Source organism: Pleurodeles waltl, chromosome 4_2 (assembly GCF_031143425.1).
Source record: "Pleurodeles waltl isolate 20211129_DDA chromosome 4_2, aPleWal1.hap1.20221129, whole genome shotgun sequence".
Taxonomy (NCBI): Eukaryota; Metazoa; Chordata; class Amphibia; order Caudata; family Salamandridae; genus Pleurodeles; species Pleurodeles waltl.
Window position 1 is genome coordinate 511,065,355 of NC_090443.1, and position 25,351 is coordinate 511,090,705.

Consider the following 25,351-nt stretch of genomic DNA (forward strand, 5'->3'; position numbering starts at 1 on the left):
CATTGCCAGAAATTGGTGAGATGGGTGTGCAGTAAACCACTCAGGATTATGAGTGAGGGTGCCACCTTAGGTTCACCCTCTTAATAGTTGAAACTATGCTTTGCCTTTGAAAGGCTCGTAAAATCAGACCACCTTTGGTGGTTTTTCTCATTGAACTTACTGGGGAATACCATAAGCTGGAACAGCACAGCTTTCCAAAGCACATAAGACCTCCCTCCCAAAACATTTTACCGACCTTTGGGTTTTGATTGGACCGAAATGTGAACAGGTTTGCCAGTGTTAATACAAGAGTTTACATGTTAATTGATACTTTGGCTTTCAACAGGGTGCAGCCTCAGGTTATAATACTGTAGGTCATGAGCATTCTGTTAAACTTGTTAGAGGTGAATTACAGTGCAATCCTTAAAGGCTCTAGGAAGTTTTGGGTATTCCTTTTCTCTGGGTAAGGAAAAATTGCAGTTGGTGTCTGATGTGCAACCAGTCTGTATAATTTTTAGAGTAGTTTTTAATTTATTTGAAAAAAGAATCAACCTTTTTTTTTTTAAAGATTAAATTAATGTTAATAATTGACTGTCTGAACTCCTTTGTCTGACTGAAAGTGCTTATTTGGAGCATTGTTTTGTATACTTCCAGTTGTCAGAGTTGAAAAAGAGTCTTTCTAGCTTGCAGTCAGAAGTGCAGGAAGCTCTTCAGAGGGCCAGTACTGCAGCAAAGAACGAACAAGAAGCTGTGCACGACAGCAAGGAGCAGGTGAGTTATGGGAAGTGATAGCTGAAATAATGCTGATCAAATGCCTTAGTTTTCTGTACTTGCTATAATTGAAAGAAGCCAGAAAGCAGTTTCTGTTTACAAACATCACATACTTTCGCCAGTGCTAAAACATTAGCAAAGGCTCATTCAAGTTAATGTGTTAATTTGAACCCTACCTACCAGCAGATTGTCCGTCCACTAAAATTGCAAACAAATTGCTGAAATACAAATGAATAGCTGAGGGGCACTATGCTAAATGTGTGTGCTCTTATTCATACTTTGTGTAAAGGCAGCCAAAGTGTGAGCTCCACTAAGAAATCTATCTTTGCTCTTGCAGTTCTGACATCCTTTGAAAATGTTATTTAATCCATATAGCTAATTATATTCTTGTCTTTTTAATCTGTTATTGTCTAAAATTATTCTGTGCCTGTTAAGCAGGCAGCTTGATAGCTGCGTTCTACGACTAAAGAAGTAGAAGAAACATATTGTTCGATGGCATCTGTCGCTGTAGATACACATGTTGTGCATAGCCCGCCATCTGGTGTTGGGTCGGAGTGTTACAAGTTGTTTTTCTTCGAAGAAGTCTTTCGAGTCATGGGACCGAGGGACTCCTCCTCCTTGTCTCCATTGCGCATGGGCGTCGACTCCATCTTCGATTGTTTTCTTTCCGCCATCGGGTTCGGACGTGTTCCTTTCGCTCCGGGTTTCGGAACGGAAAGTTAGCTAAATATCGGAAAAATTACGTCGGTATTGTTGCGTTCGGGATCGGCTTAGATAGAATCGACACCGAATCGAAGAGTGAAGAGCTCCGGTACCCTTCGGGGTAGTTTTCGATCCCCCGTCGGGGCCTGGTCGGCCCGACCGCATGTAAAACAACGCTGATGGAACGGACCCCGTTCCGTTTCTGTCCTAAATGCCACAACAAATACCCGTATACAGACCAACATTTGGTCTGTAACCTGTACCTGTCGCCTGAGCACAGTGAAGAGACTTGCGAGGCCTCTCGTGCGTTCCGGTCCCGAAAAACACTCCGTGACCGTCGAGCCAGAAGACTGCAGATGGCGTCCACGCCGACAGCTCACCGAGAGTTCGAGGAACAAGAGGAAGAAGAAACCTTCTCGATCCATGAATCGGACTCCGAGGAATTCGACGACCAAAAAACTGTGAGTAAGACGTCGAAGCCAGCACACAAGAAAAGTGACAAGGCCCAGGGGACGCCACTGCCACCAGGCCATTGCTCGACCCATAAATTCGGTGACCGACCATCGGCACCGAAAAAGGCCGAAATAGTGCCGAGATCGTCCGACTCCGGTCGAGACACCAGCACGCAGCCTTCTCGGACCGAGAAAGTGCTGCTGAAAAAGATCGACGCCGAGATAGCGGAGCCGAAACTGCTCGACGCAGAGACAGCGGCACCGAGGAAGATCGACGCAGAGAGGGTTCGACTCCGAAAAAGAAGGTCACCTCGGAGCCGAAAAAGAGTACAGACAGGGTTTCGGTGCCAAAACGACCCGCAACCGACCCAACTACCGGTTCCTATTCAGAGGAGCAATCACTGTCCTCTCAGATGCGAAAGCATAGATTTGAGGAAGAGTTGCAATCCACCGAAGTGGACCGCACTCAGAAACGTATTTTTATACAGGAAGGAACAGGGAAAATAAGCACCCTTCCCCCCCTATTAGGAGAAAAAGGAGACTGGAGTTTCAGTTAGACCAAGCACCACAAACAAAAATGGTGAAAAAGGTAACTCCGCCACCCTCTCCTCCACCTGTAACTAACGTTTCACCGGCACAAACTCCATCACATTCCCCGGCTCACACCACCATGAGCCAAGGTGACCAGGACCAAGACGCTTGGGACTTATACGACGCCCCAGTGTCGGACAACAGTCCAGAGGCGTATCCTACAAAGCCCTCACCACCGGAAGATAGCACAGCATACTCACAAGTGGTGGCTAGAGCAGCAGAGTTCCACAACGTGTCCCTACACTCGGAACCAGTCGAGGATGACTTCTTATTCAACACCCTCTCCTCCACCCATAGCTCCTACCAAAGCCTGCCTATGCTCCCAGGAATGCTTCGGCACGCAAAGGAAATCTTCAAGGAGCCGGTCAAGAGTAGAGCAATAACACCAAGAGTGGAAAAGAAATATAAAGCACCTCCCACAGACCCTGTTTTCATCACCTCACAGCTGCCACCAGATTCCGTCGTAGTAGGAGCAGCTCGCAAGAGAGCCAACTCCCACACATCTGGGGATGCACCACCCCCAGAGAAAGAGAGCCGCAAGTTCGATGCAGCCGGAAAGAGAGTCGCAGTACAAGCTGCAAACCAGTGGCGCATCGCTAACTCTCAAGCACTACTTGCACGCTATGACAGAGCCCATTGGGACGAGATGCAACACCTCATTGAGCATCTACCCAAAGAGCTACAAAAAAGGGCGAAACAGGTGGTTGAGGAAGGACAGAACATATCTAATAATCAGATACGCTCCTCTATGGACGCAGCGGACACAGCTGCGAGAACAATTAACACATCTGTGACTATAAGAAGGCACGCATGGCTACGAACGTCTGGTTTTAAACCAGAGATACAGCAGGCAGTGCTCAATATGCCATTCAATGAGAAACAACTGTTCGGACCAGAAGTGGACACGGCAATTGAGAAACTCAAAAAGGACACTGACACTGCTAAAGCCATGGGCGCACTCTACTCCCCGCAGAGCAGAGGCACTTACAGCACCTTCCGCAAGACAACCTTTAGAGGGGGGTTTCGGGGTCAGGCCACACAAGCCAGCACCTCACAGACAACACCGTCCAGCTACCAGGGACAGTACCAGAGGGGAGGCTTTCGGGGCCAATACAGAGGACAATTCCCTAGGAATAGAGGAAGATTTCAAAGCCCCAAAACCACTACCAACAAGCAGTGACTCACACGTCACTCACCCCCCCCCCCCCACACAACACCAGTGGGGGGGAAGAATAGGTCAGTATTACCAAGCATGGGAGGAAATAACTACAGACACTTGGGTCTTAGCAATTATCCAACATGGTTATTGCATAGAATTTCTACAAATCCCTCTAAACATACCACCAAAAACACAGAATTTATCAAAACAACATTCAGACCTTCTGGAAATAGAAGTTCAAGCATTATTGCAAAAGAACGCAATAGAACTAGTACCAAGGACACAAATAAACACAGGAGTTTATTCACTGTACTTCCTAATACCAAAAAAGGACAAAACACTGAGACCAATCCTAGACCTCAGAACACTAAACACCTACATCAAATCAGAACACTTTCACGTGGTCACGCTACAAGAAGTGTTACCATTGCTAAAGCAACAGGACTATGACAACCTTAGATCTCAAAGACGCGTATTTCCACATACCAATACATCAGTCGCACAGGAAATACCTCAGGTTTGTATTCAAAGGAATACATTACCAATTCAAAGTATTGCCGTTTGATTTAACAACCGCACCAAGAGTCTTTTCAAAATGTCTAGCAGTAGTGGCTGCACACATCAGAAGGCAGCAAATACACGTATTCCCGTATCTAGACTGGCTAATCAAGACCAACTCACTGACAAGGTGCTCACACCACACAAATCAGGTCATACAAAACCTCTACAAACTCGGTTTCACCATCAACTATGCAAAATCACACATTCTGCCGTGCAAAGTACAACAATACCTAGGAGCCATAATAGACACAACAAAAGGTTTCGCCACTCCAAGTCCACAAAGAATTCAAAATTTCAACAAAATCATACAACGCATGTATCCAACACAGAGAATACAGGCAAAAATGATATTACAACTCCTAGGCATGATGTCCTCATGCATAGCCATTGTCCCGAACGCAAGACTGCACATGAGGCCCTTACAACAGTGCCTAGCATCACAATGGTCACAAGCACAGGGTCACCTTCTAGATCTGGTGTTGATAGACCGCCAAACATACCTCTCGCTTCTATGGTGGAACAGTATAAATTTAAACAAAGGGCGGCCTTTCCAATACCCAGTGCCACAATACGTAATAACAGATGCTTCGATGACGGGGTGGGGAGCACACCTCGATCAACACAGCATACAAGGACAATGGGACGTACATCAAACAAAACTGCACATAAATCACCTAGAACTGCTAGCAGTTTTTCAAGCACTAAAAGTATTCCAACCAATCATAACTCACAAATACATTCTTGTCAAAACAGACAACATGACAACAATGTATTATCTAAACAAACAGGGGGGGACACACTCAACGCAGTTGAGCCTTCTAGCACAGAAGATATGGCGATGGGCAATTCACAACCACATTCGCCTAATAGCACAGTTTATTCCAGGGATCCAGAATCAACTTGCAGACAATCTCTCTCGATCACCAACAAGTCCACGAATGGGAAATTCACCCCCAAATTCTAAACACTTACTTCAAACTCTGGGGAACACCTCAAATAGACTTATTTGCAACAAAAGAGAACGCAAAATGCCAAAACTTCGCATCCAGATACCCACACAGGCAGTCCCAAGGCAATGCCCTATGGATAAACTGGTCAGGGATATTTGCATACGCTTTTCCCCCTCTCCCTCTCCTTCCATATCTAGTAAACAAATTGAGTCAAAACAAACTCAAACTCATACTGATAGCACCAACATGGGCAAGGCAACCCTGGTACACAACACTGCTAGACCTATCAGTAGTACCCCACATCAAATTGCCCAACTGGCCAGATCTGTTAACACAACACAAACAACAGATCAGGCATCCAGATCCAGCATCGCTGAATCTAGCAATCTGGCTCCTGAAATCCTAGAATTCGGACACTTAGACCTTACACAAGAATGTATGGAAGTCATAAAGCAAGCTAGAAGACCATCTACTAGGCACTGCTATGCAAGCAAATGGAAAAGGTTTGTTTGCTACTGCCATCATAATCAAATCCAACCATTACACGCATCTCCAAAGGATGTAGTGGGTTACTTGCTACACTTACAAAAATCAAACCTAGCTTTCTCTTCCATTAAAATACACCTTGCGGCAGTATCTGCATACCTGCAGATTACCTATTCAACTTCACTATTTAGGATACCGGTCATTAAAGCATTTATGGAAGGCCTTAAAAGAATTATACCACCAAGGACACCACCCGTTCCTTCATGGAACCTCAATGTTGTCTTAACACGACTCATGGGTCCACCTTTTGAACCCATGCACTCTTGCGCAATACAGTTCCTAACCTGGAAAGTTGCATTTCTCATCGCCATCACATCTCTACGGAGAGTAAGCGAAATTCAAGCGTTTACAATACAAGAACCTTTTATCCAAATACACAAAAATAAGGTAGTCCTAAGGACCAATCCTAAATTTTTACCAAAGGTTATTTCACCGTTCCACCTAAATCAAACTGTAGAACTACCAGTGTTCTTCCCACAGCCAGATTCCGTAGCTGAGAGGGCACTATATACATTAGATGTCAAAAGAGCACTAATGTACTACATTGACAGAACAAAAAACATCAGAAAGACTAAACAACTATTTATTGCATTCCAAAAACCTCATGCAGGAAACCCAACATCAAAACAAGGTATAGCCAGATGGATAGTTAAGTGCATCCAAATCTGCTACCTTAAAGCAAAAAGACAGCTGCCCATTACACCAAGGGCACACTCAACCAGAAAGAAAGGCGCTACCATGGCCTTTCTAGGAAATATTCCAATGCACGAAATTCGATCCGTTCCACTTAAATCAAACAGTAGAATTGCCAGTGTTCTTCCCACAGCCAGATTCTGTAGCTGAAAGAGCACTACATATATTAGACATCAAAAGAGCACTAATGTACTACATTGACAGAACAAAACTAATTAGAAAAACAAAACCACTATTTATTGCCTTTCAAAAACCTCATACAGGAAATCCAATTTCAAAACAAGGCATTGCTAGGTGGATAGTTAAGTGTATTCAAACCTGCTATCTTAAAGCAAAGAGAGAGAGCTGCCTATTACACCAAAGGCTCACTCAACCAGAAAGAAAGGTGCTACCATGGCCTTTCTAGGAAATATTCCAATGCACGAAATATGTAAGGCAGCCACATGGTCTACGCCTCACACGTTCACCAAGCACTACTGTGTAGACGTGCTATCCGCACAACAAGCCACAGTAGGTCAAGCCGTGTTAAGAACCTTATTTCAAAATACTTCCACTCCTACAGGCTGAGCCACCGCTTTTGGGGAGATAACTGCTTACTAGTCTATGCACAACATGTGTATCTACAGCGACAGATGCCATCGAACTGAAAATGTCACTTACCCATTGTACATCTGTTCGTGGCATCAGTCGCTGAAGATTCACATGTGCCCACCCGCCTCCCCAGGAGCCTGTAGCCGTTCGGAAGTTAACTTAAGCTTTGTACATTTGTAAATATATTATTTAAACCTTAAATAGGTACATACTTATTCACTCCATTGCATGGGCACTATTACTACAACACAACTCCTACCTCACCCTCTGCCGGGAAAACAATCGAAGATGGAGTCGACGCCCATGCGCAATGGAGACAAGGAGGAGGAGTCCCTCGGTCCCGTGACTCGAAAGACTTCTTCGAAGAAAAACTTGTAACACTCCGACCCAACACCAGATGGCGGGCTATGCACAACATGTGAATCTTCAGCGACTGATGCCACGAACAGATGTACACTGGGTAAGTGACATTTTCATTACCTTCCAGCAGAAAGAACGTTAAAGGCTTAGTGTTTTCAAACTCAGCTTGATCCCAGGTTTTACGTTCTCCCCCGCTTCTTCATTTGACCCTTTATTCTGCAGTATTGTGGGTGTTCATTGCCTCAAATGTGCTTGAAGTTGAATGTGTGGGATTGCATTCAGAATTGATATTTCTGAAATGGATTGTATAGGTGAAATACTTCTCCAGTGGGCTGCACAGATGCAGTGACTGGTATTAACTGACAGGTTCTGCTTTGTTAAACACTAGTTTTCATATAGTATACAACACATGCATTCAGGTTACCTACTACAGGTGTGTGCCGAATAATTCCCAGCAGAAACATTTTCTTTCATCACATACAGAAAGCAAACTAGTGTTTTTTAAGTTGGTGACTGAGTATCCAGTTTGTCCAAACATCCCCATCATGAATTCTGGCCCCCTCTCAGCCCTGAGTGACTTTTTTTCTCTGTGCTTGCTTTCCATGAGCATAATCTTGTCCTAGCTTATCATGCAAAGTTTCTTGCTGTTCTTTGCTTTCCTTTTATATAGGTACATTCTTCCCCAAACTCCAGTACATACTGCTTCAGATCATGCACCAGGCTGTTCCTTGCCAACACCACAGGTGCCACAAGAGAATCTGGTACTGATTCTGATGTCTGCATCCTAACTGACAGTGCGATCTCAACTGATATTGCTCATTGAAATTACTAAAGTGCGACTGGTTACCATACAGCCTTCCTTATGTGCCCATGCCTCAACTAGGGTGGATGCACTATCAGATGTTCCTTTACCTTTTGGCTCTGATCCTGACCAAGGTACACACCGGAGAGAGGGGCATATAATGGTGGTGAGAGGGATGGTACTCTCCCACTTCCTTATGAAGATGATCATTTTAGCATTGACTTAAAAGACACCAGTGAGCATGATGCCTCTCCCGAGGCAGGGTTCGACTTTCCATTTGGGCCACCAACAAATGTTTACATCATTGGCAGTAGAGGCAGAGTAGGCAATGCTATTTACGACTACCAGCAGTCGAGATCACGCCGGATGTTTTTATGTCCAACCAAGTGCTTGACTGGTTATATCTGAAACACTTGTTTGCTGCATTGCATGCTTCAGAACTGCACATAGAGGTTTTCACAACCTCTGGCTAGTATGGGTCAAATTAGATAGTTGGGTACAGGTAGCTATTAAACCCAAACACCAGATCTGTTTTAACAATAATGCATCTTCACCTTTGCTTGTTTGGTTAATATAAATCATCCAGGAACCCCTTGCTAACCTTGTAAAGTCGCTTACTGTAAGGCTGAAAAGAAAGCATAATTGTAATGCCCCATTTAACCTTGTACTTGTGAATGTTTGCCATATTTTTATTAAGTCCTAACATAACCAGTAGTATACTTACAGGGCAGCTTTCATGCTTTATTTATGCATGATTGTTACACCACACACCTTCCTTGAAGACAACGTGCCACCTCTGCCCCTTGGGAGTCAAAACTTGGAAAGAGGTTCTGTCATTTTTAAGATCATAGTGCTCCTGAGTTCCTGACATTCCTGGGACAGCAGGCAGTACTTGTGATTGCCTAGTTGCTCCAACAGTCTCTTGGCCTCCTAGAACTGGCTTGACTCTCAAAATCCTCAAACTCCACTGGTGTCCCATGGAGGGACCCAGATTGATCTGATGCATCATTTAAAGTACATCATGGTCAGCTAGCCTTCCTAAAGTATAAACTGTCTTTAGACGAATGCACCTTCCCCTTTGCAAAATAGGAACTCATTCTTGAAACTGTACAAATAAGATTGGAGACTCAAGCTTTGTGATAGATTCACTCCTTAAACATGTTCCTAGAGGAAAATTGTCCACAGACTTGTAGGGCCTGCCTCAAAGTTAACAACCTACACTTTTGTAACTTTACTACTTTTTAGTATTTTACAAACTAAGTGTAAAATTATTAGTAGTTGTAGGAAGCTGGCTTTTTATTTGATACATTAAAATGAGATATATCCTGCAAAGAGTCCAGGGGTTACCTTACTAGTGGACAGGGGCTCGCTTTAGCAATCCCAAGGTGCTCTTTTAGGGGTAGTGGTTGAGCAGCCTTAAGCTTTTCAGAGAGGACTGTTCAACACCTGCAAATACACACAAAGCCAATAAATGACACTCGACTCAATAAGGAGATCCACACCAATTTACAAAAATAACAAGTATCTTTATGTTTAGACATCAGATTCAATAAGCTCAGGTAAGTCTGTTTTGAAAGAGAAATACTTTTAGGTTTCAAAAGCAAACACTGCATTTTCCAGATGTGCCAATATTATCCTATGGAGGAAAAACACGTACTGCATACAGGCATAGTTCAGCAACTTAAGGGATCAATATCCTAGACTTAAAGTGAGTATGGGCCATGGTCCAAGGCTACACCAACAGTTCACAACGGACTGCACTGGGGCGGCTGGGTGTAGAGGTGCAGTACAGTGGCGGATGCCCAATGTTTATCAATGGCGATCTGTCCTGTTGAAAAGAGGCTGCAGGTTTAGCCAGGGAGTCCGGGGAACCAACAGGCGGGTTCAAGTCTTTAGATGCTCGTGGACATGGGAACACCTTGGGTCCTCTTCTCCATGGGCCGGGGGGCGACAGGTGCTGAGGTATCCTGAGGCGTTTGGTAGTCTTCACTGGGAGCACTTGCTGTTGAGGGGGGCCTGCGGGCAGAACCTGCAGGTGGCGTTGGGGAGTCCACAGTAAGCAAGTCCAAGGTGGGCTCGGTCTCTGGAGGGCTGGGGGGACCACGATGGAACAGTGTCCAGACCACTCAGAGATATCCAGGCGGTGCAGGTAGGCAATTCCAACCCGCTTGGAGGTGTGAAGTTCCTGCAGGGTGGTGAAAGAAGTCCACCTCTGGAGTCCAAGGTAATGCAGGAGTACCTTGGAGTCGTCCCACGAGCTGTCCAGTGTCAGTCGGATTGCAGAAGGGTCAGTGGCAAGCAGGACCACCAACAAGCTTTGGAAAATGCAAATCGTGGTTGCAAGGAAGTTTGCAGATTTTGAGGGGACCAGCAAGGTCTTAGTGGCTTGACCCTTGGTGGGGAGTCAGGGCAGGCCTTCAGCAGGAAAGAAAGTCAGCTGGTGTTGGAGGAGCCCCCATGAGTGACCCACTGGCAGACACGGGGAATCGCCAGGAGGCCTCAGTAGCACAACAAAACAGGAGTCTCATGTTAGAGGAGCTACAGAGTGGAAGCGGAGTCTGGAGTTGCAAAGTACTGGAAGATCTTCTTGGAGGAAAAGCCAACAAGCTTTGGCAAGAGCAACAGTCTGGGTGCAGCAAGGGTCCGCCATCTCCCAAGTTGGTCAGAAGACAAGTTGGACCCTGAGTTTACATTGTCCGTGGGACAGCAGGATCCACCAGCCGGTGGTCGTCTTGAGATGCCTGCGGATACAGGGGAGTGACTCATTCACTCCAAGGGAGATTCCTTGATGTTTCTAGGTGCAAACCGAGTCCTTGTGACCCTGGAGGATGCACAGCCTTGGATGTTGCAGAATTCTTGCAGATCCGGAGAAACAATGTTGCAGTTGGACCCTTCCCACCAGAAGCAGATGTGTTTTGGTTCCAAAGCAGACAAGCAGTGGTTCCAGAGTCCAGTAGCAGAAAATGTCTTGCAGAGTTCCTTTGCGAGTCTTGCTTGACAAATCTGAGGACCCACCCACAGGGGAGCCCTCAAGTAACCCTAAAAGGGGATTGGTCACTTCGCCTATTAGAAGGGGTCAAGGGCATCTTCTACCAGTCAGGTGCTCCCAGGAGCCTCAGTACATCTTGTTTTCAAGATTGTAAAAACAATTGGCCACCTGGCAAAGCTCTGTGCACCTCTCTAGGGGAGGAACTGAACAGGGGGGTGGTCACTCCACTGTCCTTTTTGTAGTTTCCCACCAGAGTGGGATCCGGGTAGTTTCTAACTGGTGCAAACCGGATTATGCAAGGAGGGCACCAAATGTGCCCTTCAAAATAGTCTGGTGGTGCTCAGAGGGCACCCCAGCCCGAAGATGCCTATTTCAAAGGGAGAGGTGGTCACATCTCTCCCTTGCAGGAAATCCTTTGTTCTGCTTTTGCCGCTTGAGTTAGGCTCACCAGGAGAGGGCAGAACAGTGACTGGGTTCGGCGACTGTGTGGACTGGCAGCTTGACCCCATAAGGCTGCACAGGCAGAACCGGGGGATTTTCGAAGGAATCCCCAGAGTACATAGGATCATGCAACTAGCACTAGAATCGGTGTAATTGCATGAGTCCAACATATTTGAAACCAAACATTTCCAGGTTTGGATAAACCATTATGTACACACCTTAAGATGGCTTCCCCACACTTAGAGTCCAGTGAATGGAGTCTGGGGTTTGTAGGGGTATCCTGCTCATGTGGGGTTACCCTCGCACTTAGGGACATGCACTGTGCCCTTGGTCTGAAGGGCCTTCCAGAGGGTTGATTTAATGTCTAAGCGCAGTTACCATGATATAAGGCAAGCCCTATATCTGAAGTGAAAGGTGCATGTACCATTTCACACAGGCAGCAACGGCAGGCCTGCAGACCCGGTTTGCATAGGCTCCCTGGGGTGGCACAATACAGGCTCAGCCCGGGGGGGGTGGAGGGGGGCAGGGGGGTGGTCATCTGGTGTACCAAAGACCTGGGTACCTAAGTACCATATACTAGGTACTTACATTGGTGCACCAGTATGCCAGTTGTGGGGTGTAAAGTTTTACCAGCAACCTAATTTTGAAGAGAGAACACAGACACTAGGGTCCTGATTAGCAGGATCCCAGTGCACTACAGTCTAAACATACTGACACCAGGCAAAAAGTGGGGGTAACTATGTAAAAAAGATGCTACTTTCCTACAGTGTCCACATCTGGCAGAAACCCCCTGCTTTGGAATGCAAATGCGCACAGCTTCCTTTTGGGTGGGGTGTGTAAACACCTCTCCCAGAGCAGGCTTTGATTCTGACCGCCTGAGAGCAAAGGCTCTCACCCTTGGGGGTCAGAAGCATGTCTGGTGGTGGCTGGCTGACTAAAACTAGTCAGCCTGCACACTGGAAGTTGGTAGGTTTCAAGGGGGTCACCTCTGAGGTACCTTGTGGGTGCATGTATTAAGTCCATCAATGGCATCAGTGAGGGTTTATTAATACGAAATGTTTGATACCAAACATCCCTGTCTTCAGTGTAGCCATCATGTAGCTGGGGAACTCGTAGTGACCGGTATCCAGTACATGTACCGGGGACCTGGCTAGCTGGAACCCAGTGCACTTTCAATCAAAATTGCATCAAACACCAGGCAATAAGGAGGAGTGACCATGTCAAAAAGGAGCACCCAAACCCCTTACCCTCTCCCTCCCCCCCTCCCCAAAGAGAAAGAGATTCTTCATTGTCTCAGTGGGAGAACCTGGAAAGGCCATATTCATTGGTCTGGTCAGTCCCAGGTCTGTGTTCCACTCTAAGATCCATTCCCTGTAGGGAGATGGGCCACCTCAACGGTTTGGGATTTTCAGCTTTTATTTGCATCAGCCATCTAAGAGGCCTGTCGTCAGTTTGAAAACAAGGAAGTGAGAACCACACCAGTATGGTCTCAACAGCTTCAGGGGCCGAACCACAGCAAAGCTTCCCTCTCAATGGCACTACAACGCTGCCCTCTGGAGAGTAAGCTCCTGCTAGTGAAAGCAATAGAGGGTGGTCATGGCCATCATCTTTGGTCTGGGGAAAAAAACACTTATATCCTATATTCAGAGGCATCTGTCTGAGCTAGGAGCTGCTTAGAATAATCTGTAGCTTTAAGAATGTGTCCTGAGCACATAGCTTCCTTCAGGGTGTCAAAAGCCTTTTGACATCTCACTGTCCAGTTTACTCTTTGGCATTTTCTTGAAAGGCAATTCTGTGCGGGGTACTACAATGGTACCATACCTCTTCACAAACTTCCTATAATACCTGGTCGTGCCAGGGAATGCCCTGACTTGAGTCTGGGTGGTTGGAACTTCCTGTTCCAGAGTTGCCTGGATCTTGGGGTGTGGTGCTTGATCTTGGACTCAACCTACAGTGTGACCCAAGCAGTGGTCGAAGTGGGCAGTATCAGAAGGGCACAACATGCCCATACTTTTATGATTTATGAAACACTGTTCCCGACTTTGTAAAAAGGCAACCTTCCCGGAACTGTTAATTCCCACAATTTAAATGCCTCAGCTGAAGTGTCATTCAGCGAGTCTCGTGTGCTGTGAGTTCGAAGCCAGGCAGACAGCCAAACAAGGCTTCCTGCCAGGGTGTCCCCTGCCTGAAAGAGATGCAAACGTGCGCTACTAATTAATCTGCAAATGTAAAAGGGTAATCTGCAAATGAAAAGATGCTTGGGAGCTGGTTCTGGCCTTGATCAAATTACTCCAAGCTTTGTGGTGAGAGAGTTATTCTTTTTTCAGAGGTAGTACAAAGAGTTAACTGGACTGTGAAGTGCGTGATTTTAATTGTAATTGTATTTATATTGCTCTAACTACACCTGGAGGTGCTGAAGGGACAGCAATGTAAAAAGCAATTGCACTATGTACACTCTGGGTGTTACTCAAGTCTATATTTTGGAAGCACTATTTTGTCTTAAACATTTTGCACCTTTTGTAGCAGTATCTTATACTTTGTGTAATGGAATTTTAAAATAATTACATATTCAGTCCTTTCTATCACAGGCTGTGACCTCGTAGCACTAAAAATACACAGACCACTTTTCTCCAGCGCAGTAACCAAGACTTAATTCTGTGGCTCTTTGGTTACACCCAGACCTCTGCAGTGTATTAACTAATAGAGGTTTCATAATGTACCATAGTGTATTTCCCAATAAGCAGCAACTTTTTAAATGTATTTTTTTATTTAGGTCTTGTGTTCTATATGCAGGTTCCGGACTGTGAAAGACCAAAAAAAAATGAGAGAATATTTTCTTTTTTTTAGCCACATCTATGAAATCCCCCACCCTGCTCACAGGCCCCGCCCCCACTGGATGCAGCATTTTTTTAATGTACTTCAACCACTGGACCCAGGTATACAATGCTACCTTGCCCTATCGAACTTGCTTCCCTTGATAGTGAGGCCTGCATTTCGCTGAGCCTGAAGAATCTTGCCAAGGTGGATCCTGTGATCCTGCCAAGTGGAGCTAAAGACAGCCATATCCTCAAGATATGAAGCCCTTAAGGCTTCCACCCCAGCAAGGACTTAATTCACCACCATGCTTTGGAAGGTGACAGAGGCATTCTTGAAACCAAATGGCATATCAGTGAATTTGTAATGCCCATGTGGGGTTGAGAACGCGGATCTTTCTTTTGCTCCGTGGGTCATACCAATCAGCCAGTATCCTGATGTCAAATCGAAAGTACTGGGAAATCTGGCTCCCCCCAACCTGTCAAGTTCATCTGCTCTTGGGATAGGGTGTGTGCATCTGTCTTGGTGACCGCATCAAAACCTCTATAGTCCACACACAACCTCTGCTCTGTTTTCCTTCCTTTGGAATGAGATTTAGGAACTACAGCCACAGGGCTGGCCCGTAAACTGTCAGAGGGCTAATTTTACTCCTAAATCCAGCATCTTGCTGACATCAGCTCTGATGCTGTCTGTAAGGAAATGCCTCCTTGGCATGGTTGCCCCCTGACTTTTTGCCTTTGCTGATGCTATGTTTACAATTGAAAGTGTGCTGAGGCCTGCTAACCAGGCCCCAGCACCAGTGTTCTTTCCCTAACCTGTACTTTTGTATCCACAATTGGCAGACCCTGGCATCCAGATAAGTCCCTTGTAACTGGTACTTCTAGTACCAAGGGCCCTGATGCCAAGGAAGGTCTCTAAGGGCTGCAGCATGTCTTATGCCACCCTGGAGACCTCTTACTCAGCACAGACACTCTGCTTGCCAGCTTGTGTGTGCTAGTGAGGACAAAACGAGTAAGTCGACATGGCACTCCCCTCAGGGTGCCATGCCAGCCTCTCACTGCCTATGCAGTATAGGTAAGACACCCCTCTAGCAGGCCTTACAGCCCTAAGGCAGGGTGCACTATACCATAGGTGAGGGTACCAGTGCATGAGCATGGTACCCCTACAGTGTCTAAACAAAACCTTAGACATTGTAAGTGCAGGGTAGCCATAAGAGTATATGGTCTGGGAGTCTGTCAAACACGAACTCCACAGCACCATAATGGCTACACTGAAAACTGGGAAGTTTGGTATCAAACTTCTCAGCACAATAAATGCACACTGATGCCAGTGTACATTTCATTGCAAAATACACCCCAGAGGGCACCTTAGAGGCGCCCCCTGAAACTTAACCGACTGTCTGTGTAGGCTGACTAGTTCCAGCAGCCTGCCACACTAGAGACATGTTGCTGGCCCCATGGGGAGAGTGCCTTTGTCACTCTGAGGCCAGTAACAAAGCCTGCACTGGGTGGAGATGCTAACACCTCCCCCAGGCAGGAGCTGTGACACCTGGCGGTGAGCCTCAAAGGCTCACCCCTTTGTCACAGCCCAGCAGGGCACTCCAGCTTAGTGGAGTTGCCCGCCCCCTCCGGCCACGGCCCCCACTTTTGGCGGCAAGACTGGAGGGAACAAAGAAAGCCATTGGCTACTAACCCCCCAGACCTAAACACGCCCTTAAATTTAGTATTTAAGGGATACCCTGAACCCTAGAAAATTAGATTCCTGCAACAACAAGAAGAAGGACTGCCCAGCTGAAAACCCCTGCAGAGGAAGACCAGAAGACAACAACTGCCTTGGCTCCAGAAACTCACCGGCCTGTCTCCTGCCTTCCAAAGAACTCTGCTCCAGCGACGCCTTCCAAAGGGACCAGCGACCTCTGAATCCTCTGAGGACTGCCCTGCTTCGACGACGACAAGAAACTCCCGAGGACAGCGGACCTGCTCCAAAAAGACTGCAACTTTGTTTCAAGAAGCAGCTTTAAAGAACCCTGCAACTCCCCGCAAGAAGCGTGAGACTTGCAACACTGCACCCGGCGACCCCGACTCGGCTGGTGGAGAACCAACACCTCAGGGAGGACCCCCGGACTACTCTCCGACTGTGAGTACCAAAACCTGTCCCCCCTGAGCCCCCACAGCGCCGCCTGCAGAGGGAATCCCGAGGCTTCCCCTGACCGCGACTGTCTGAAACCTAAGTCCCGACGCCTGGAAAAGACCCTGCACCCGCAGCCCCCAGGACCTGAAGGACCGGACTTTCACTGCAGAAGTGACCCCCAGGAGTCCCTCTCCCTTGCCCAAGTGGAGGTTTCCCCGAGGAAGCCCCCCATTGCCTGCCTGCAGCGCTGAAGAGATCCGTTGATCTCTCATAGACTAACATTGCAAACCCGACGCTTGTTTCTACACTGCACCCGGCCGCCCCCGCGCTGCTGAGGGTGAAATTTCTGTGTGGGCTTGTGTCCCCCCCGGTGCCCTACAAAACCCCCCTGGTCTGCCCTCCGAAGACGCGGGTACTTACCTGCAAGCAGACCGGAACCGGGGCACCCCCTTCTCTCCATTCTAGCCTATGCGTTTTGGGCACCACTTTGAACTCTGCACCTGACCGGCCCTGAGCTGCTGGTGTGGTAACTTTGGGGTTGCTCTGAACCCCCAACGGTGGGCTACCTTGGACCAAGAACTGAACCCTGTAAGTGTCGTACTTACCTGGTAAAACTAACAAAAACTTACCTCCCCCAGGAACTGTGAAAATTGCACTGTGTCCACTTTTGAAATAGCTATTTGTCAATAACTCAAAGTATACATGCAATTGAAATGATTCAAAGTTCCTAATGTACTTACCTGCAATACCTTTCAAACAAGGTATTACATGTTAAATTTGAACCTGTGGTTCTTAAAATAAACTAAGAAAAGATATTTTTCTATAACAAAACCTATTGGCTGGATTTGTCTCTGAGTGTGTGTACCTCATTTATTGTCTATGTGTATGTACAACAAATGCTTAACACTACTCCTTGGATAAGCCTACTGCTCGACCACACTACCACAAAATAGAGCATTAGTATTATCTATTTTTACCACTATTTTACCTCTAAGGGGAACCCTTGGACTCTTTGCATGCTATTCCTTACTTTGAAATAGCACATACAGAGCCAACTTCCTACATTGGTGGATCAGCGGTGGGGTACAAGACTTTGCATTTGCTGGACTACTCAGCCAATACCTGATCACACGACAAATTCCAAAATTGTCATTAGAAATTGATTTTTGCAATTTGAAAAGTTTTCTAAATTCTTAAAAGACCTGCTAGGGCCTTGTGTTAGATCCTGTTTAGCATTTCTTTTAGAGTTTAAAAGTTTGTAAAAGTTTGAATTGGAACCTAGAACTAGTTGTAGATTCTTAAAAAGTATTCCAACTTTTAGAAGCAAAATGTCTAGCACAGATGTGACTGTGGTGGAACACGACACCACACCTTACCTCCATCTACAGATGAGAGAGCTAAGGTCACTCTGTAAACTAAAGAAAATAACAATGGGCCCCAAACCTACCAAAATACAGCTCCAGGAGCTTTTGGCAGAGTTTGAAAAGGCCAACCCCTCTGAGGGTGGCAACTCAGAGGAAGAGGATAGTGAATTGGAGGAAGATTCCCCCCTACCAGTCCTATCTAGGGAGGACAGGGCCTCTCAAGCCCTGACTCCAAAAACACTAGTCAGAGATGCTGGCTCCCTCACAGGAGGGACCAGCACCTCTGAAATCACTGAGGATAACTCCAGTGAAGAAGACATCCAGTTAGCCAGGATGGCCAAAAGATTGGCTTTGGAAAGACAGATCCTAGCCATAGAGAGGGAAAGACAAGAGATGGGCCTAGGACCCATCAATGGTGGCAGCAACATAATTAGGGTCAGAGATTCTCCTGACATGTTGAAAATCCCTAAAGGGATTGTAACTAAATATGAAGATGGTGATGACATCACCAAATGGTTCACAGCTTTTGAGAGGGCTTGTGTAACCAGAAAAGTGAACAGATCTCACTGGGGTGCTCTCCTTTGGGAAATGTTCACAGGAAAGTGTAGGGATAGACTCCTCACACTCTCTGGAAAAGATGCAGAATCTTATGACCTCATGAAGGGTACCCTGATTGAGGGCTTTGGATTCTCCACTGAGGAGTATAGGATTAGATTCAGGGGGGCTCAAAAATCCTCGAGCCAGACCTGGGTTGACTTTGTAGACTACTCAGTAAAAACACTAGATGGTTGGATTCAAGGCAGTGGTGTAAGTAATTATGATGGGCTGTACAATTTATTTGTGAAAGAACACCTGTTAAGTAATTGTTTCAATGATAAACTGCATCAGCATCTGGTAGACCTAGGACCAATTTCTCCCCAAGAATTGGGAAAGAAGGCGGACCATTGGGTCAAGACTAGGGTGTCCAAAACTTCCACAGGGGGTGACCAAAAGAAAGGGGTCACAAAACCTCCCCAGGGGAAAGGTGGTGAGACAGCCAAAACTAAAAATAGTAAAGAGTCTTCTACAGGCCCCCAAAAACCTGCACAGGAGGGTGGGCCCAGAGCCTCTTCACAAAACAATCCTGGGTACAAGGGTAAAAACTTTGATCCCAAAAAGGCCTGGTGTCGAAACTGTAGTCAGTCTGGACACCAAACTGGAGACAAGGCCTGTCCCAAGAAAAGTTCCACTCCAAACTCCAATCCAGGTAACACTGGAATGGCTAGTCTCCAAGTGGGATCAACAGTGTGCCCAGAGCAAATCAGGGTCCACACTGAAGCTACTCTAGTCTCTGAGGGTGGGGTGGATTTAGCCACACTTGCTGCCTGGCCTCCTAACATGCAAAAGTACAGGCAGCAGCTCTTTATTAATGGGACAAGTGTAGAGGGCCTGAGGGATACAGGTGCCAGTGTCACCATGGTGACAGAGAAACTGGTTTCCCCTGGCCAATACCTGACTGGAAAAACTTATACAGTCACCAATGCTGACAATCAAACTAAAGCACATCCCATGGCAATGGTAACTTTAGAATGGGGAGGGGTCAATGGCCTGAAACAGGTGGTGGTCTCCTCAAACATCCCAGTAGACTGTCTGCTTGGAAATGACCTGGAGTCCTCAGCATGGGCTGAGGTAGAACTAAAAACCCATGCAGCCATGCTGGGTATCCCTGAACTGGTGTGTGTAAAAACAAGTATACAATGCAAGGCACAGGGTGAAAAAGTAGAGCTGGAGTCTGGAAAAATGGCCCAGCCTACCAAGAGAAAAGGAAAGTCAGTTGGGAAACCAACTGCAACACAGTCAGAAAAAGAGAACCTCTCTTCTCAGGAAGAAGTTCTGCCCTCTGAGGGAACTGAGCCTTTGGAGCTTGAACCTTATCAGGTTGAGCTCTTAGGCCCAGGGGGACCCTCAAGGGAGGAGCTGTGTAAGGGACAAGAAACCTGTCCCTCTCTTGAAGGCCTTAGGCAGCAAGCTGCTGAAGAGTCCAAGGGCAAGAAAAATGGAACACATAGGGTCTATTGGGAAGATGGACTCCTGTACACTGAGGCCAGAGACCCCAAACCTGGTACCACTAGGAGAGTGGTAGTGCCTCAGTCGTTCAGAGAGTTTATTCTGACCTTAGCCCATGATATTCCCCTTGCTGGGCATTTGGGACAAACCAAGACGTGGGAGAGGTTGGTCAACCACTTCTACTGGCCCAATATGTCCCAGAAGGTTAAGGAGTTTTGCCTCTCCTGCCCCACCTGTCAATCCAGTGGTAAGACAGGTGGGCACCCAAAGGCCCCCCTCATTCCACTTCCAGTGGTGGGGGTCCCCTTTGAAAGAGTGGGTGTGGACATAGTTGGTCCACTGGAACCTCCCACAGCCTCAGGAAATATGTACATCCTAGTAGTAGTGGATCATGCTACTAGGTATCCTGAAGCTATTCCCCTTAGGTCGACTACTGCCCCTGCAGTAGCCAAGGCCCTCATTGGTATCTTTACCAGAGTGGGTTTCCCTAAGGAGGTGGTGTCTGACAGAGGTACCAACTTCATGTCAGCATACCTAAAACACATGTGGAATGAGTGTGGAGTGACTTACAAATTCACTACACCATACCATCCACAAACTAATGGCTTAGTTGAGAGATTCAACAAGACATTAAAAGGCATGATCATGGGGCTCCCAGAAAAACTCAAAAGGAGATGGGATGTCCTCTTGCCATGTCTGCTTTTTGCTTACAGAGAGGTGCCACAGAAGGGAGTAGGATTCTCACCCTTTGAACTTCTGTTTGGTCACCCTGTAAGGGGACCACTTGCTCTTGTTAAAGAAGGCTGGGAGAGACCTCTTCATGAGCCTAAACAAGACATAGTGGACTATGTACTTGTCCTTCGCTCCAGAATGGCAGAGTACATGGAAAAGGCAACCAAAAACCTTGAGGCCAGCCAACAGCTCCAGAAGTTTTGGTATGACCAAAAGGCTGCACTGGTTGAGTTCCAACCAGGGCAGAAAGTCTGGGTTCTGGAGCCTGTGGCTCCCAGGGCACTCCAGGACAAATGGAGTGGCCCTTACCCAGTGCTAGAAAGGAAGAGTCAGGTCACCTACCTGGTGGACCTGGGCACAAGCAGGAGCCCCAAGAGGGTGATCCATGTGAACCGCCTTAAGCTCTTCCATGACAGGGCTGATGTGAATCTGTTAATGGTAACAGATGAGGATCAGGAGGCAGAGAGTGAACCTCTCCCTGATCTTCTGTCATCAGACCCAAAAGATGGCTCAGTAGATGGAGTGATCTATTCAGACACCCTCTCTGGCCAACAGCAAGCTGAGTGTAGGAGAGTCCTACAACAGTTTCCTGAACTCTTCTCCTTAACCCCTGGTCAGACACACCTGTGTACCCATGATGTGGACACAGGAGACAGCATGCCTGTCAAGAACAAAATCTTTAGACAATCTGACCATGTTAAGGAAAGCATCAAGGTGGAAGTCCACAAGATGCTGGAATTGGGAGTAATTGAGCGCTCTGACAGCCCCTGGGCTAGCCCAGTGGTCTTAGTCCCCAAACCTCACACCAAAGATGGAAAGAAAGAGATGAGGTTTTGTGTGGACTACAGAGGGCTCAATTCTGTCACCAAGACAGATGCTCATCCAATTCCTAGAGCTGATGAGCTCATAGATAAATTAGGTGCTGCCAAATTCTTAAGTACCTTTGACTTGACAGCAGGGTACTGGCAAATAAAAATGGCACCTGGAGCAAAAGAGAAAACAGCATTCTCCACACCTGATGGGCATTATCAGTTTACTGTTATGCCCTTTGGTTTAAAGAATGCCCCTGCCACCTTCCAAAGGTTGGTGAATCAAGTCCTTGCTGGTTTGGAGTCCTTTAGCACAGCTTATCTTGATGATATTGCTGTCTTTAGCTCCACCTGGCAGGATCACCTGGTCCACCTGAAGAAGGTTTTGAAGGCTCTGCAATCTGCAGGCCTCTCTATCAAGGCATCCAAATGCCAGATAGGGCAGGGAACTGTGGTTTACTTGGGACACCTTGTAGGTGGAGGCCAAGTTCAGCCACTCCAACCCAAGATCCAGACTATTCTGGACTGGGTAGCTCCAAAAACCCAGACTCAAGTCAGGGCATTCCTTGGCTTGACTGGGTATTACAGGAGGTTTGTGAAGGGATATGGATCCATTGTGACAGCCCTCACTGAACTCGCCTCCAAGAAAATGCCCAAGAAAGTGAACTGGACTGTGGAATGCCAACAGGCCTTTGACACCCTGAAACAAGCAATGTGCTCAGCACCAGTTCTAAAAGCTCCAGATTATTCTAAGCAGTTCATTGTGCAGACAGATGCCTCTGAACATGGGATAGGGGCAGTTTTGTCCCAAACAAATGATGATGGCCTTGACCAGCCTGTTGCTTTCATTAGCAGGAGGTTACTCCCCAGGGAGCAGCGTTGGAGTGCCATTGAGAGGGAGGCCTTTGCTGTGGTTTGGTCCCTGAAGAAGCTGAGACCATACCTCTTTGGGACTCACTTCCTAGTTCAAACTGACCACAGACCTCTCATATGGCTGATGCAAATGAAAGGTGAAAATCCTAAACTGTTGAGGTGGTCCATCTCCCTACAGGGAATGGACTTTATAGTGGAACACAGACCTGGGACTGCCCATGCCAATGCAGATGGCCTTTCCAGGTTCTTCCACTTAGAAAATGAAGACTCTCTTGGGAAAGGTTAGTCTCATCCTCTTTCGTTTGGGGGGGGGTTGTGTAAGGAAATGCCTCCTTGGCATGGTTGCCCCCTGACTTTTTGCCTTTGCTGATGCTATGTTTACAATTGAAAGTGTGCTGAGGCCTACTAACCCCCCCAGACCTAAACACGCCCTTAAATTTAGTATTTAAGGGATACCCTGAACCCTAGAAAATTAGATTCCTGCAACAACAAGAAGGACTGCCCAGCTGAAAACCCCTGCAGAGGAAGACCAGAAGACAACAACTGCCTTGGCTCCATGTAAAGAAATGGCTCCCTGTTGCAGTTACCCCCCACTTTTTGCCTGATACTGATGCTGACTTGACTGAGAAGTGTGCTGGGACCCTGCTAACCAGGCCCCAGCACCAGTGTTCTTTCACCTAAAATGTACCATTGATCCCACAATTGGCACACCCTGGCATCCAGATAAGTCCCTTGTAAGTGGTACCTCTGGTTCCCAGGGCCCTGATGCCAGGGAAGGTCTCTAAGGGCTGCAGCATGTATTATGCCACCCTAGAGACCCCTCACTCAGCACAGACCCACTGCTTACCAGCTTGTGTGTGCTAGTGAGAACAAAATGAGTAAGTCGACATGGCACTCCCCTCAGGGTGCCATGCCAGCCTCTCACTGCCTATGCAGTATAGATAAGACACCCCTCTAGCAGGCCTTACAGCCCTAAGGCAGGGTGCACTATACCATAGGTGAGGGTACCAGTGCATGAGCACTGTACCCCTACAGTGTCTAAGCAAAACCTTAGACATTGTAAGTGCAGGGTAGCCATAAGAGTATATGGTCTGGGAGTCTGTTTTACACGAACTCCACAGCACCCTAATGGCTACACTGAAAACTGGGAAGTTTGGTATCAAACTTCTCAGCACAATAAATGCACACTGATGCCAGTGTACATTTTATTGTAAAATACACCACAGAGGGCACCTTAGAGGTGCCCCCTGAAACTTAACCAACTATCTGTGTAGGCTGACTGGTTCCAGCAGCCTGCCACACTAGAGACATGTTGCTGGCCCCATGGGGAGAGTGCCTTTGTCACTCTGAGGCCAGTAACAAAGCCTGCACTGGGTGGAGATGCTAACACCTCCCCCAGGCAGGAGCTGTGACACCTGGCGGTGAGCCTCAAAGGCTCACCCCTTTGTCACAGCCCAGCAGGGCACTCAAGCTTAGTGGAGTTGCCCGCCCCCTCCGGCCACGGCCCCCACTTTTGGCGGCAAGGCTGGAGGGAACAAAGAAAGCAACAAGGAGGAGTCACTGGCCAGTCAGGACAGCCCCTAAGGTGTCCTGAGCTGAAGTGACTCTAACTTTTAGAAATCCTCCATCTTGCAGATGGAGGATTCCCCCAATAGGGTTAGGATTGTGACCCCCTCCCCTTGGGAGGAGGCACAAAGAGGGTGTACCCACCCTCAGGGCTAGTAGCCATTGGCTACTAACCCCCCAGACCTAAACACGCCCTTAAATTTAGTATTTAAGGGCTCCCCTGAACCCTAGAAAATTAGATTCCTGCAACTACAAGAAGAAGGACTGCCTAGCTGAAAACCCCTGCAGAGGAAGACCAGAAGACGACAACTGCCTTGGCTCCAGAAACTCACCGGCCTGTCTCCTGCCTTCCAAAGATCCTGCTCCAGCGACGCCTTCCAAAGGGACCAGCGACCTCGACATCCTCTGAGGACTGCCCCTGCTTCGAAAAGACAAGAAACTCCCGAGGACAGCGGACCTGCTCCAAGAAAAGCTGCAACTTTGTTTCCAGCAGCTCCAAAGAACCCTGCAAGCTCCCCGCAAGAAGCGTGAGACTTGCAACACTGCACCCGGCGACCCCGACTCGGCTGGTGGCGATCCAACACCTCAGGAGGGACCCCAGGACTACTCTAAGACTGTGAGTACAAAAACCTGTCCCCCCTGAGCCCCCACAGCGCCGCCTGCAGAGGGAATCCCGAGGCTTCCCCTGACCGCGACTCTTTGAACCTAAAGTCCCGACACCTGGGAGAGACCCTGCACCCGCAGCCCCCAGGACCTGAAGGACCGGACTTTCACTGGAGGAGTGACCCCCAGGAGTCCCTCTCCCTTGACCAAGTGGAGGTTTCCCCGAGGAACCCCCCCCCCTTGCCTGCCTGCAGCGCTAAAGAGATTCCGAGATCTCTCATAGACTAACATTGAAAACCCGACGCTTGTTTCTACACTGCACCCGGCCGCCCCCGCGCTGCTGAGGGTGAAATTTCTGTGTGGACTTGTGTCCCCCCCGGTGCCCTACAAAACCCCCCTGGTCTGCCCTCCGAAGACGCGGGTACTTACCTGCAAGCAGACCGGAACCGGGGCACCCCCTTCTCTCCATTCTAGCCTATGTGTTTTGGGCACCACTTTGAACTCTGCACCTGACCGGCCCTGAGCTGCTGGTGTGGTGACTTTGGGGTTGCTCTGAACCCCCAACGGTGGGCTACCTTGGACCAAGAACTGAACCCTGTAAGTGTCCTACTTACCTGGTAAAACTAACAAAAACTTACCTCCCCCAGGAACCGTGAAAATTGCACTAAGTGTCCACTTTTAAAACAGCTATTTGTCAATAACTTGTAAAGTATACATGCAATTTTTATGATTTGAAGTTCCTAAAGTACTTACCTGCAATACCTTTCGAATGAGATATTACATGTAGAATTTGAACCTGTGGTTCTTAAAATAAACTAAGAAAAGAT

At 47.4% G+C, this 25,351-nt stretch overlaps 1 protein-coding gene across 3 annotated transcripts in view; it reads left to right on the plus strand.

The window, feature by feature from the left end:
* The window catches only part of TPR (translocated promoter region, nuclear basket protein), a 920,136-nt gene that overhangs the window by 266,304 nt on the left and 628,481 nt on the right, over positions 1-25,351 (plus strand). For all 3 annotated transcript variants that reach the window (XM_069232002.1, XM_069232003.1, XM_069232004.1), the window contains exon 24: positions 634-750. In XM_069232002.1, the coding sequence (XP_069088103.1) occupies positions 634-750 (117 nt within the window). The remainder of the gene's footprint in view (positions 1-633; positions 751-25,351) is intronic.